Below are 15,391 nucleotides of genomic sequence, written 5' to 3' on the forward strand. Positions count from 1 at the left end.
TAGATTCTATTTAAGGCTTGTGTTTATAAAGTAAACCTCATTTACACCATCCTACAGCACTTTGTGCATTTCTGGGCCAAACTGTGCTCCTAAGCAGCTCTTAATGTATTTAATTATTGAACCAGAATGTGGCAACTTCCTTAAGATGAGATATGCTAGAAACACACATAATCCTTGCTACTACATACCAAGCCTCCCACACTGCCCAATTTCTTCAATACCTATTTTTTCAAGTCTTTGGCAATGTCTTCTGTGTCTCTTTGAAAGGAAAGCATTTTAGTTTGCTGCCATATAGGTTATTTTCACATTACTTCAGCCATTTTTCCACAGCAGGAAGAACAAGTGTTTCCCCAATGGTATACTTTCTTCATATTTTGCTTTTACATAAGAAAGCTCAAGAGAGGCTTCTAAAAATGAAAGTACTTAATTGAGTGTCATTAGACTTCATTGATTAGATCCAATTCAACTGTCACTGCTTTTACCCGACTGAAGAGCTTGTGCTAATAATGTAAGCTCTGACATTCTTACCATTCACTTGTGCTCCTATTTCTAGTATTACCTGAAACCCACAGGTTTTTAAGAGAATCTTTAAGCTACATATCTATTTCATAAGGATTAGTTTAATTAAAACTAGACAATATACTACATAAATCCACTTAAGTAAGCACAAGTGAGCTGCAACATATGTAAGTGAATTAAATAGTGAGGATGCCCTTCTGCAGTGTGAAACATCCTGTTTTGTAAGACACTTTTGTAGGCTGTACAGGACACAAGACTCTCTGACATACAGACTAAGTCAGGAAACCACTTTCAATAAAATACTCAAGATTTATTTCAATGTGAGATGCTTTTTTTTTTTTGCTGGTGGATTTTTAAAGAAAAAAATAAATATAAGTTATAGTACTCTTCTTCTGCACCACAGTAGATTATCTTGCTCAACCCCTGGGGCACAAGCACCACTTTGGGGACCACTGCTGTAACATATTGATTGTTCAGGTATAAGAGGCCACCTCCATTCTGTGACATCAAGATACATCTACAGAGCAATGCTCTGAGGCACAGCAAACACAGGGGTGATCAGCAATCTCTTACAGCCCCACACCTAAAGACTTTGTCAACACCATCCACCTCTATAAACTGTTATGGCATACTGCAGAAATTACTCTTTTTCCCTGGTCTAACTACAACAGGAAGAAGCAGAAGAGAAAAAATGCTAAGTTGAAGGGGCACAAGGGAGAGGAGATGGCACTGATGACCAGCTACTGGAATTTATTCAGCTTGAGTTCATCTGCACTACAGTTAAGCAGCATCACCAGCAAGGAAGGTCTCTTCTAGCTGCAGAGTCACTGAATCAGACTAGCCCTAGAATCCTGTTTTCAATTTTTCTGGCACCTCACTACAAGAAAGGCCCTGAGGTGCTGGAGCATGTTGAGAGAAGGGCAACAACATGGGTGAAGGGTATGGAGTACAAGTGCTATGAGGAGCAGCTGAGGGAGCTGGGGGTGCTTAGGCTGGAGAAAAGGAACCTCTCTACAATTACCTGAAAGAAGGGTATAACAAGATGGGGGTCACTCTCTTCTGCAAGTACATACCAAGTAACAGGACAAGAGAAAATGACCTCAAGTTGCACCAGGACAGGTCTCAATAGGCTATCAGGAAAAATTTATTCACTGAAAGAGCAGTCAGGCACTGGAACAGGCTGCCCAGGAGTCACCATCTCTGGAGGTATTTCAAAGATGTGTAGACATAGTTGGGACATGATTTATTACTGGATTTGGCAGTGCTTGATTAATGGTTGCACAGGTCTTTTCCAGTCTAAATGATTCTATGTGTATTTGGGGAGCAGAAGGGAGAGAAAGGAAGGGAAATTTGTATTTTACTATGCTGATTTGTATCAAGCACTCAACACAATTCTACTTGAAGTTCCTAGAATGGACAGAGCCTGCAAGGACTAACAGGCTTGTTGCCTGGTCATATGAAGGACAGTCAGAGACATTTGAAGCTTACTCCAGGGCAAACCACCACATGGAAATCTTCCCTAGCCACTGGACACATATCATGCTACACAACACAGCCATCTAAAAGCTACCTCTAGCTTTGGCCATCTGTGAGTATTTGTTTGTATTCTGTTTGTATTCATTCTCTTCAAGTGAAAGTAAGTGTAGCATGTTGTTTCATTTAACCCTATAAACATTGCTCCATTTCCTCAGAAGAGCATGGGCAAATACTCTTCCACCTCCTGATGCTGCCAACCCCACAGCTTTAGAGAACTGAGTCATAGCGCAGAAGGTGGAGAAGATTTTATGCATGTGTGCAATCACCATAGTCAACTGTGTGTGGGGAAGGGAGTAGAATAACTAAACTTTACCACTGTAGAAACCAAGTCACATTAACAAAAGGAACTAGAATTTTTTCACTTCCCAAATTTCAGTAATCTGCATTTAGTGGCCTGCATCTAACTCCTCAAAAGTCTGAAGTAACACCCTTGCTGCATTTGTGCATAGCTGACTGTGCTAGAGGTGCAAACTACTTCTGGAACAGTAAACCATCAGATCCAACAGCAGAGAAAAGCTCATGCAGCACAAAGGAAAAGCCTTTGTGTGCATCAAAGGCTTAGAAAAGCCTAAGTGCATCAAGAACACCAAGGCTGGGCTTGGCAGCTCTTTCACATCTAAGCAGGAAAGCAGTGGCACAAAGGCACACAATTCACCAACACTCAATAGGTTCAAAGGCATTGTCACAATGTAAGGGCGACTCCAGACTCCTAAAAATGGTTTTCTGAAACCCCAAATACAACATACTAACACTAGGTCCTTTTATCAAGACATCAACATCTACAAAGTGGGACTTTTGCCTATCAGACAGCTACTGTGATGCCAGAATGAATTAACAGCATGCTTCCTGTCTTGCTGTCAGAATTGTGAAAGCCAGCACTTTGAGGTGCATACCAGGTATAGAAAAAAGTATTTCTCTTTCCCTCTGATGTGGATTAACATTTAAAAGATGCATCTTTTGCCAAGCAAAAGTAAAAACAAGTTCTGCCAACAAAATGTCTTATTTAAATTATAATGTCCTGTTATATCATACATCCTTTTGGCTGGGACTCAATTTTTCTAATGGCCAGGCAAAGAAACTAATTTTATTATTTAGGTTCTGTTTAAAGGAACCCATCTCCCACAGATCTCAGTTCTCAGAGAGACAAATCTCAATCTTTTGTAGTCATGAGAGGATTCCAACAAAGGAATTCATGCCCTGCCCTTGCCAGACCCTTTAAAAACAACAAAAACAAACAAAACAACACATACAAAAAACCAAAAAAAAACCCCAACCCATACATACACACAAAAAAACCACCCACAAAAAACCCACCAAAAAACCTACCCCAAAACAAAAAACCCAACACAAATTCTACTCTTCTACTGTGTCCCACTAAGTTCTACTTAGTCACATCAGCAGCTGAAATTACTGACAACAGTAACCTCACCAAGGAGCTGCTAGTTGAGGAAACAGCAGTAAAGTAACAGAGAGAACTGCAAGCAAATATATCATCTTAAAAGGAGCATGTAGGTTAACAGTTGCATGCTGGCCAGTGTTCATCATCCTCATGAAGCCCATTATCACTGAAAAGCTACATCTGTGTATGAAAAAGTGAAATCAAAGTTTTAGGTAACTTTCCCCTGAACTATCACCCAAACCTATGCTCTTCTCATCTCAGCTTTGTGCCCAGTATAATGCTGGCTCTTCATGATCAACAAACTTCCCTAAAGCCAATGAAAAACAGTGGTGCTCTCCTTAGGAAGGGTCTAGATACTCTTCCCAATGCTTCAATGAACTCAAGTGCCTCAGTCAGCATCATCACTTCCAAGGTGGGAAGGTTCCAGGCAGTAGTGGATTGGTACCCCTGGGAAGTCAGAACACATCAAGGTAACAACCCTTCTGGTTTAAATGGGATTATTAAAGTATAGAAGATTTAGACCTTCAAGTACAAGTCTATGGCACACATTCCATAATGTCACCAGTGCCTAAGCAACACAATACTTGACACTGAAATTAATGGACAGAGACAGGGAGGAAATTCAGGCTCAGGATTTTTCCCCTGTACCTTACAACCTGCTGCCCATTTCTGCTAAATGGGTACATCACAGCACACTGCCCTCAGCTCAGACAGGAACAGCAATGCAGGCAGGATGAAAACTCAGCTTCTGGGGAGGCTGGGCCAGCTGTGCTGCAAGGAGGCGAAGATCTGAGTTCCCTCTGCTTTTACCACTCACAAATTTGAGTACTTTCCTTGTAGCCATGTGGCTCCTAAACAACAATACAGAAATGGATCATTTTTATCTTGACACGAGAAATTGCTTTTACTTTTCTCCATTAATGCCTAGAGAGAATGTAAGGCAAACTACTTAGTTGAACATGGAAAAAAATGTCTTCAACCTTCCATTAATCCATTTTCTGCACTTGTCTCAGTGGACTAGACAAGGTATTTTCTTACTTAGTAAGATATACACACACACCATCTCTTTTTAGGTATTACAACAAATCTTTCTTAAGGAACTTCAAAAGCTCTTAACAATTATCCTGTAGTAAAAATCTCAAGCACAAAAGTATGTACAACCACTGGGAGGGGGTTTTTGGCATACAAGAAGTGGAACAGTATTCCAAACACTGTCTGCAAAAACAAGACATCCTGAAAAGTGCTATACCTTCTGAAATGAGGGACAGACTCAGAAAGTACACGTACTGTCCACTAAGAGGTTTATAAAACATTACCTGAATTAAAAATGCTTTTGGGAAAAAGAAGCTAGAAGTGTAAACTCATTTTTAAAATAAGCTATGAATTCAATTACTACAAACTATATGATGTTTCTGAACTCAATTGATCTACACTTGAAATTGTTCCAACTACTGGTACTCAAAATCATTCCACACAGTCTGTATTCCAGAACCCTCCACAGTTTTGATACTATGATCTCACTTACCAAAAACTAAATGGACAAAAATATCAGAGAAGCTAACAGGAAACTCTAATTAAAAGTAAGGCTGCATAAGTTAAGAAGACAACACACAATAACCCATTAATGTTACTTGAGTGGAATAAATCTTTGCACCATTGGATTGGTAGCATTTAGTAAAAAACTGAACTAGAAGTTAGTAGCTTAGGATCTGAAACAAGAGTTTGATGAAGTACTGGAATAGTCTTTAAAACAGAGATATTCTCTTGAGAAGAGTACAAAAAAAAAAAAAAAAAAAAAAACAAAACCAAAACAACAAAACAACCAAACAAACAAAAACAAAAAAAAATTTTAAAACCCCAAATCCACAAACCTTACCTTCCTCCTTTCAGTTCTCTATATTATTTAGTTCAATAAACCAACAATGAATGAAATAAAACCAAACAGGAAAGCTTATTTTTCCCATTTTAATCTCTGAATTTTTAAAAATGTACACATGACAAGAAATTTATCGGCTTATCAGAAACACTGGGTTAAATAAATTCATTTAGTAAACTGAAAATCTTAACCAAATTCTTTAGAGAGGAGGAAAAAGTAGATTTACCAGAACATAGTTTTGTAATAAAGCTGTCTTTAACTCTACATTTTATTCTCATTTTCAAACCAAAAATTAGCAACTCAATACAAATCTCACCTAGGAAATTATTCATCATGTAGAAAAGCATATTAGAAAAATGGATGACACACAAGCAAATGTCAAAATTAATGACTCCAATTAAGTATATAAACAAGTGCGTGATAGATCCTCTGATTAGCTAGAGTGAACAACTTTAATACCAAGCTTGCATTTACTGTATGCAAACCTACTGTTTTTAACACTAGTACAAGCCAACAAAATGAGAAACTAATTAAGAGAAGAATGACTAAGAAGTTTAAAACAATTTATTCAAATTTTGAGGCTTCACTTGGTCAATTTAAAACCATGATTAAAACCAAGCAAACAGTTTTCAAACCTGCTGAGTAAAAGGTCAGGTTTTCTGTTTATCTCTGTGTGATATCGCCATTCTCCTTTCAGAACACCACCAGAATCTCCAAACAACCACTTCCAGTAGTGGAAACCCAAGACAATCATTTCACATGGGCAGAAAGCAGAACAATATAATTCAAAGTATACAGACCTCATTACCACTGAATTCTTAAAAGATACAACCACAAGAGAAACAGGAACACACATAAACTCAGCAATTTATTCTAAGACAGAACAAAAAATAATCCAAAACAAGATGTGCTGAACTCAGGATGCTGGAAGTAGGTTCCAGTCTGTTTATCATTATCAAACTCAGGAAAAACCCCTACGTGGTAGCTTTGAGGTTTTACTTTGAAAAATATCACTCACGGATCTTAGCAGAGCTCTAAAGCTCAGTGGGTCAATCCAGCAATGTTTGTTTCAAGATTTTATCTTTGGTTTCTCAAATGTGTCACAGCACAGATCTTAAGCATGTTTAAATGACTAAAATGGGTCCAAGGATAAAATACAGATAGCTCTGAACCACTAACAGAGTCTCATTTCCTTGTAGATATGACTTGTGGTTGGATTTGTTACAATAAAATGCAGACTACACCAAGGCTCCTTACAGGCACAGTATCGCATTGTTCTCTTCCACACCTTTCCAAAGATCTAAAAAGACAAGCTCACATTGCAGCCTTTTGATAAAATGAATGTCTTTTCTAAAGTTAAAAAAACCCATAAACTAAAGAACAAAACCACTTAGAAACAAAATTACAAGGAATAAATCTCGATTTGGTCTGCAGTCTTCTCTCACAGTCACCAGAGAAGAGGCTCTATGTACACCACCATTCACATCAACTGTGTCAGACGCCATTTGAAGAAGTGATGAATCACCCCAAAACAGCCAACTTCTGACTCTACAGAGAGTTCAGACTGAAACTGCACAAATTAAACCCACCCTGAGATGCCAAATGGCCAATAACACAAAAATGACTAAATTACAAAAATTACAGGATGGACTGTCAGAAAAGGAGAAAAACAGGCAGTGGGACTTCTAAAGCTTCAACTCCCTAGAAATCCATTTAGAAACTAGATACCATGTGCAATCCTATGGCATTGCTGCACAAATACAGACAGGTAGCTTTCTCCAGGCTACCCCACTCAGGTGGAAGAAGTCCAGAGCCTGGCCTGACAGACACAGGGAGCCCCTCAGCACAGGGCTAACTGCAGCAGCTCTGACACACCCCTGAGCACAAGCTAAAGCCCCTCTCAGTCATTACAAAACAGGACCCACACAACACGTGAGCCCTGCCTGACTCTCCACCACCCAGGCTGGCAATAGACTGCCTCGGGTGAAGCAGCTCTCCTCCTGCTCTCAGCAGCACAGCAAACATTGCCACATCACAGAAGCTTCTTTCTTGGAGCTCAGGTATGCTGAAGCCCTGGCTAGAGCTACACAGTGCTTTGTAGGGGTTAGGAAGTAGCCTAACCTAGTACCAGGAAGATTTACTCCTTTCAAAGGGAGAGATATCTGCAGAGTTTCTGCAGCAAGCACAAACAGAGGGAAACCAGTGGGCTCTAACAGCTACACAGTTTGTTCTGAAGTCTTTTTTGCTTGCTATTTCAAATGGACACCACTGGGTAACAAAGCCACAGTATATCCCAACTGAATTAGAAGAAAAGTTTGCTTACTCAATATTGTTTTATGCAACACAGAGCTGCTTGCATCAGAGATTACCACCAGTAATATGAGCTGAGCAGAAGTAAAATTTTAAGGAGGGATTGACTTCATGGAGGATGGGAAGGAAGGAGACAAGTACAAACCAACCACCTATTAACTAACCAGAGAGGTTAAAATTAGTCATAATGAAAAAATCAAACAATTGTCAGAGCTCCACTCACAGCGCCCACAAAACTTGCCTCCTCACAATGCAGGGATTTAGAAACAGAACAGGAAGCAGCAGTCAGATGAGACACTGGAGAATCTTGCTCTCTCCCATTTCTCCTGTGACTTGTCAATTGCACAGACCCTCATACTGATAAAGAACTTGAAGTTTACTTCTTGAAACTCACCTTGTGTGGAAGTTCAGTGAGAAGGCAAGCAAGAAATCTTTTCCCTGCTCAACTTCTTCAATCCAAACATAAGGGTACAAATCAATACTGCCTCTTACCATAATATAAAGAACCCACTACATGCTGTAGGCCTCCAGAGATTCAGTTCAACATCCACCTTCAGTGCTGCAGAAGTTAGAAGTTGCTCCAAGGAAGGAAACTTGCTTTTGCTGGATTTCTACAATTGGTTTTATCTGTGCAAGTCCTCCCACTGTACCCCAAGTTTCTTGTTACATTTTTGTTAATTCCCAACATTAAAAGGATAGGTGTTAACATTAAAAAAAATAAGCCTTTTATCTGACTGTTCTTTGTTCCATGACCTTTCCAGCCTAATCCTGAGTGCTTGAGAAGCTATGTTGCCATTCTGCATACAGGTATTACTCAGCAGTATTACCTACACAAAACTGAGGCAGTTTCAATTTCACACTATGAGGTGATACAAAGTGCTGCTGCTTTTAACTTAATGCTGGGTGAACAGGGGTATTCTATTAAACCAACAGCTTTCTCCCCTTTCTGAAAATGTGAACAAGAAATTGTCTGAGGAACCTAACTCCTGCCTTGAAATAGACAGGACTGTGGCTTTCTGGATTTTAGCCTAAATGGCCCCTGCAAAAATTTTACTATGAGCAACATTCAAGGCTTCAGATTGCATAAACAACCAGTAGTTCAACCAAAGGCAGTAATCTAGTATGAATGAACATAATTTCTGGAGAGAAACCAAATTAAAAAGGGGAATAAGAAAAATCTATGGCATAAAGTATCAATAAACTTTAAACAATTCAACTCCATATTGTTACTTGCCCTGCAGAAGCAGCCTGGACATGCGTTTTAAAATGAAAATTTAAATCTACACTCCTATTGCCATAGCTACCTGCACAAAGTGCTAACCTAAGAGTGGCTGAGGGAACATGGCATAAGGGAACAGTGATCCTAGCAGCAAGTGCCTTCTCCAAACTCAGCTGGACAAGCTCCACTCTGCTGGACTGCTTTATGTCACCAACTTTGGTAGAACACTGAGTGATTTATTACACTCTTGATATCTTAGTAATATGAGAATAATCATCATGGAGTATAAAGACTGTGCAACCACAACCAGCACAGAGGTTTCTCTGCAATGACAGAGACTCCATTTGGTTTACACGGGAACACAGTATTTACATTCCATGTTAAACCACATGGGGAAAGACACCAAAAACATTGCCTGACACTCTGAGGCAAATGCCTCCAACATCTTTAGATGTAAGTCAGTAGTCTACACAATAGAAAGGGTCTTATAACAACAGGGTTATTCCATCAGTTTCCACACACACATTATCATTACACTCACACCTCACCAAGGGTCATACCTGGTTCCCAATAAGGTCAGTGCATCTCCTTCACACTCTGGAGTGCACCAGGAGTTGCTCACAAATACACTGCTGAGAATGTACTGGCAAGTACCCGCTCCTCTGAGCCATGCAAGTGTCAGTGTGAGGCACAAGTAAATTAGTCCTGCTCCACAAAAGCTCATTAATGAAGCAGATTCGATCAGTACCACAGGAAACAAAAATCAAAGCAAGCAAAGCAGCACAAACAGGGTTTCAAAAAAAGCAGAATGACTCAAATTATTATCAGTAATACTAGCAGCCCAGTCAAACAGTATTTTGGGTTGATTTGGTTTCACTCTTTTACATACCAGTTGAAGGTATCTGATCATCAGAGCTCTCATTCACCTAATTAGCTGGTGGACATGCTGAAAAGAGTAGAAAGCAGTAGATAGGTAGCAGTACTTGAGCAACATTTATAAAGGAACCGAAAGCAAATGAAGGAGAAGATTACTGATCTTTTTCTCCACCCAAGTCAAAAACTGACAAGGGTCTTTCCCCCACTCAAAAAGGAAATGCAATTTCACTACCCACAGAGGTAGTTTTAATTAGAATCTCTCAAACAGTGCAATGTCTACAGAGTTACAAGGGGGAGGAGAGATTCCTGTTTGTACATAAGATCTGATACTGTGTGACATGCATTGCAAAAATATACTACCTGCTTTGAAAGCACATATTCTGTTAGTCCAAAGTTTAAAACTTGGAGACATTGTTGTTGTTAAATTCACAGAAATCACTGAAATGTACAAGTAGATGAACTCTTTCTAACCCAAAGCATAGGTCCCAATTCAGCCAAGAGCTTGATTCTTGATTTAGATTTTCCCAAAATGGACACACAAGTTCAAGCATGTCGCTGACTTACAGCCAAGAGTTACCACAAGATTTCCAATTTCAAGCTTTTCTTTACAAGCCAGCCAAGTTTAAAAACCATGGACTAAGACTCCATAACTGAAACTACACAGACCATACCATGTAGGATCTTCTACAGCATACATCTTTGCCCTAATCCTGCTCCAACCAAACCACTTGGAGAAATAGCTTCAACCTAAAACCAGCATATTTCAAATATACACACGTGGTCCTTTACCTTTAATAACAAAGGCTTCGGTTATCAAGCGCAGCATGTACAGAGGTTCCTCTTTGGTTGAAAGGTCATCAATTCCTGCTTTTGCATACATGCTGATGGCATCTCTGTAGCATCCCTCCACATAATGCAGCTTTCCTAGGATCAGCATAGCTTCTGTCATGTACTTCGGCTGAAATGGAGGAGAGAGAGAAAAAGTGTTCGCAGAGTGAAATCCCAGACAGGAAGAATGAAGTTCCACAGCAAATTAGGTAGATTCAGAATGCTTTCCTCTCACAACTGCAAAGGCTAACCTCATGAGAGCAGGAGCCAATGAAGGTCAGGCAACCACTTTGGAGCTCAGATTTGAAATACAGTTTGTAAGCCAACTCTTTGGTCTCAGCTGACCTGCTCTATCGATTCACCAGCCACAAAGAGCACATAAAATGCTGGCACTGTCAGAATTACCTACACACACTAAGAAAACCCCCTGCATTTAAACTAGGCAGTAAACATCACTTTTTAGATAAATGCTCCCCTTGCCTCTGTATATTTAAATAAAGAGTCAGAAAATTCACAAATTTTCTGTAGTCATCAAAGAATTTTCACACAACAGTGAAAAAACAGAAGGCACACCTGCTATTTCTAAGATTCATTTTGTTTAAGGATTGAAAACAAATGTAACAGAACCTCAGTAAAACACATCTGTTAAGGCCCTCTGGAAATCATGACAAGGTTCCTAACCCTTCATATCCATTTTTTAATACATGCAATCAGGGTCAATACTGCATCAGTAGCTAAGTCACCACTAGCTAAGAAACAGTAATGCCAATTCATGCAGCCAAACTAAACACAAGGAACTGGAAGAATTCAGTAGTTCTGACTGTTAATGGGGTTAAACCATAAAGAGGGTTGGACAGATTTCCCCCCCCCCCCTTTACTCTCTCCATTTTATGCTCTAAGTAGGCTGCCCTTGCTCATTGGAAATTAACATGGTGAAAGTATAATATACGTTTCCAACTTAACTAAACTAGCCTGGCAATTTCAGCCCAAAAGTAATAGCAATTTCAGCCCAAAAGACTGTTGTAATTCACTTACATCTAAACACAGTTATGCAACTGTGTGTCAAAGGACACCAATGCAGCAGCAACCATCAAAGCAGAGTATTAAAACCCTCCTGAAGCTCTGCAACTGAGCAGAGAAGCAGCTACTGGCCACACATCCAGATCATAAAACAAAATAAAAGCATTACTTCTCTAATAGACACCAAAGGCAGTGCAAGGCTGCAGCCCTCCCAACACAACCCTAAGTTCCTGACAGCAGCTTGTGTCACATTTTTCTCCAATCAGGAGCTACCAGTTGTGCAAAATTCCCTCAGATCTGGAGCAGCAGGAGGTCACTCTACTGCACTGGCCTGACAACCCAGCACTCGAGAGCAATTTAAGTATTTATCCTGCTTCCTTCCAATTAAAAAAAAAAAATAAAGAGGATATGTCCTTGTAGCACATAATTTCTTTGCATATGGAAAAGCAAGTCTTGCAACATAAAACCCTGCCTAGGGGAATTACCAGTCTCTCAGTATCACCTACAATACAGCACTGTATATCCATGGACATGAGCAGACAACACCTACACTTTATATCAGACTAATAATCATAGCAAAGAAGTATCCAGTTGGCAGGAATTATGATGATAGAGCCCACTTACTCTTAGTTTCCCTCTGCTTAAGATATTGGTCAGATACTGTTTAGCTTCACTCAGTTTGGGCTCACTCTTCTCTGACAGTGGAATGGAGTCCTTCAGTTTGGCAAAATTTTCTTTCAAACATTCCTCCAGCAGAGCCTCTGCAAGCAGCAAACTCCCATGGTCCTCTGAAAGCACACACCAACCAATAAGAAACATTGCTTACTGCTATACTGATGATAAACAGAATTACAAAAACAAAACAACACATGTTTGAGACAGACAATAAACTCAAATGAGGGGATAAGGAAGAACTCATACACAAAAAAAAAAAGTTCCATTAACTTTTATCTAGTGGAAACAGTACGTTTTGTATGGAAAAATGAAACAACACTGTTGTAACTTGAAGATTTTCCCTCCTTAATCCCTTAATTTTGGCAGCACCATTCCTTCTTACATTGTCACTAATGTAATAGTTAAGAATTTTCATCACAAAACTCACTTTCAAAAGCATAAGAACAAAAAGTCTGCAAACATTTCAAAGGATGCTTTTTATTTACAAAGGTACTAGCATGATATGAATGTTTTAGACTACAGAGAAGTGATAGCAGTAACTGCATCAAAAACTTTAACAATTTTCCATAAAGTATACAAAAAAAAATTAAAAAATTAAAATATAAATTATATAGATTCTACACATCTATTACTAAAGACACACAAGGACTGACCCCTTGCTGTAATTAAAATGCCATGTAAAACTCTTTCTACATTAAAATCCATCCCTGTTCACAGTTCCACAGAAGAGACACTCAAACACAGTTAGCAGCAGTGGATACAGCATGAAGCATCATGGAATGTGGCAATCATGCTAAAAAAAAAAGTTTAATCAGCCAGAGTACTCAGAGTTCTCACATGACAGGCCCATTTCTGCAGTTCCTTCATTCATAACAACAGCACCTCCATCAGCAGACTAGTGGGTCAAGCCAGGTAAGGAAATCTTTGAATACCAAAAAGCCCAGCCCTACATTTCATATATATTCCATGTTTTGAAGTCTGAAATTTGAGAATGATAGATACACAGTAGTGTATCTATTTTTGTATTTTCAGTCCAGGAGACACCTTATGCCCACTTTCTACCCATACACCACATAATAACTGTGTGGTGGTTTAGACTTTTTTGTTGTTGTGGCCTAAGTGTTCAGCTACATACCAAATTCTAATCATAGCTCTTCCTGCTTGTTTGCAGGTCTGCAACTAAACAAAGTACAGGTACATAAAAAGAGAAGTGTAAGAGTTCAAGTATATTCCCCCCCGAACTTGCATGCAGTTATTTCTACATACCAAAGTGCTTTCAGGTAGTCATTAATCCCATAATCAAACTTAAGGAATTAGGTAAGATCATAGACAATTAAGAAATAAATATACACAACCTCACAATGCAAATACTACTGTTAAAAAAATCCCATCCAAGCACACAATCATTTTTAGAAGCACAAAACCTGCTGAAAGAGGTTCCATAGCAGTAACAAAGCATTACTCTTTTGTAACTACCAAGTTATGATGACATGGCAGCAAATTAACAAATCATGTTTTTACAGCAATCATACTGTTGTTATACCTCTTAATTACAAGGGAAGAAACTACTGTGAACTCTTCAACTACTAATGCCCCCAAAGCTCATGGTGATCTCTGCACCTGGGAAAACACAGCTGAAACCTGACTAAAGTTCAAAGGTTGGCTGTATGATTCTCAGGGTTCAACCTGTATCATGTAAACACTAGGAAAGCCTCAAAAATAAACATTATTCCCATCACGGTTCCCATTGTGAAGTTTAAGGCACCCCAAAAAGCTTCAACTCTAGGGCCATATTCTGGTCACGATCCCCTAAAGAAGGGGTTCATTCCCAGAGGCAGCTCTTCTGACTTCAGTGGCAGAAACCTTTGTACCACTACCGCGGGTACAATCAGGTCCTGTTCACAACTTGCTTGCTGACCTCAGACTGAGTTATGCTGCCTCCCTCGTTACAAAAGATTTCATTAAAAAAAAAAAAAAGGCAGCAAATCAGTGTGTTGTAACAGGGGAAAAAAATACTAATATACTTGCTATTTACGAAACCTGCTTTACATGTGAAAGCCTTTCAGTAAAGCAGTGCCCCTCGGAAACAGAAAGAGGTAACAGAAGGGCACCCACCCAAGAAGAGCGCTGGGCAGGGGGCAAGAGGGAAGCAGCATGGCACGTATCGAGAAGCTGATTTGAACCTTTCCAAGCGGGGGCGGCTCGGCCGCTGCCCAAACGCGTCGGCGGCACCCGGGGCGGGCTCGGAACCGGCAGCCGCCACCTGCGCCCGGCGCTGATCCCGAGCGCTCGGCAGCCGCCCCTCGCTGCCCCGCGGGCTCGGCAGCGCTGACACGGAAAGGAAGCGCAGAGTGATCCTTCCGAGCGCCGCTTCCTGAGCTCCCGCCGCCTCTCCCAGGCATCCCTCCTTCCCGAGCGCTGCGGAGCCGGGATGCCGGCACGGGACGGCAAACGACGCCCCGCAAGCCGAGGCGGCCGCAGCTCCCGCCCACGCCAGCCCACCGGCGCGGGGCTGCCGAGACCGGGCGGCGGCAGGGAGCGAGCAGCCGGCCCCGCCACCGCCCCACGCCCGGGCGGGTCGGTACCGGCAGCCGCCCCGCCCGCCCCCCGCCGCCGCTTACCCGCGTCCTGCGCGCCCCTCGCCGCCTTCGCCTTGCGCGGGGGCCGCGGCGGCAGCAGCTGCTGTGCGAGGTCGCGGAGCCGCCCCCAGTGCCCCTCCGCCCGGCACCGCTCGATCTCCGCCTCCAGCTTCACGTGCGAGTGCGAGGCCTTAGCCGCCATCTTAGCGCCGGGAGAGACCCGCCCCGCCCCGGCCCGCGGGGAGTCCCCGGCGGCGCCTCCCGAGCTCGGCGGCCGGGGCTGTGGATCCGCCAGGTGCTGGGGGCCGGGCGCGGCCGGGACGTCCTGCCCGAGGGCTGCGGTCGGGGACGGGGTATCCGCCATGGCCGCCACTCCCTGACGCCTCTCGCCTGACTCCCGGGCACAGAGCCGCGTCCTGCACAAGCGGCCGCTGTCCCGGCACCGCGGGTGTGGCCCCTCGTTCCCTTCCTGGGCGAGACCGGCCGGGAGTGCCATTCCCCCACCGCCGCCCTCAGAAGTCACCCGAAGCCCGGGGCTCTCCACCGGTTGATCC

The 15,391-nt window shown here is 41.8% G+C and overlaps 1 protein-coding gene across 4 annotated transcripts in view; it reads right to left on the reverse strand.

The window, feature by feature from the left end:
• The window catches only part of TTC7A (tetratricopeptide repeat domain 7A), a 202,282-nt gene extending 187,037 nt beyond the window's left edge, over window positions 1-15,245 (reverse strand). For 2 of the 4 annotated variants that reach the window (XR_013181455.1, XR_013181454.1), the window contains exons 1-3: window positions 14,880-15,245; window positions 12,208-12,371; window positions 10,525-10,693 (exon numbers count right to left, since the gene is read on the reverse strand). Coding sequence is in view for 1 of the 4 variants with exons in the window: in XM_054628768.2 (XP_054484743.2) it covers window positions 10,525-10,693; window positions 12,208-12,371; window positions 14,880-15,201 (655 nt within the window). In the remaining 3 variants the exon portion in view is untranslated. Of the gene's footprint in view, window positions 1-9,748; window positions 9,808-10,524; window positions 10,694-12,207; window positions 12,372-14,879 lie in introns of those variants that run through there. The other 2 variants (XM_054628768.2, XM_077175821.1) reach the window with 2 other exon arrangements.
• Between the last annotated feature and the right edge of the window lie 146 nt (window positions 15,246-15,391).

Source organism: Agelaius phoeniceus, chromosome 3 (genome assembly GCF_051311805.1).
Source record: "Agelaius phoeniceus isolate bAgePho1 chromosome 3, bAgePho1.hap1, whole genome shotgun sequence".
Taxonomy (NCBI): domain Eukaryota; kingdom Metazoa; phylum Chordata; class Aves; order Passeriformes; family Icteridae; genus Agelaius; species Agelaius phoeniceus.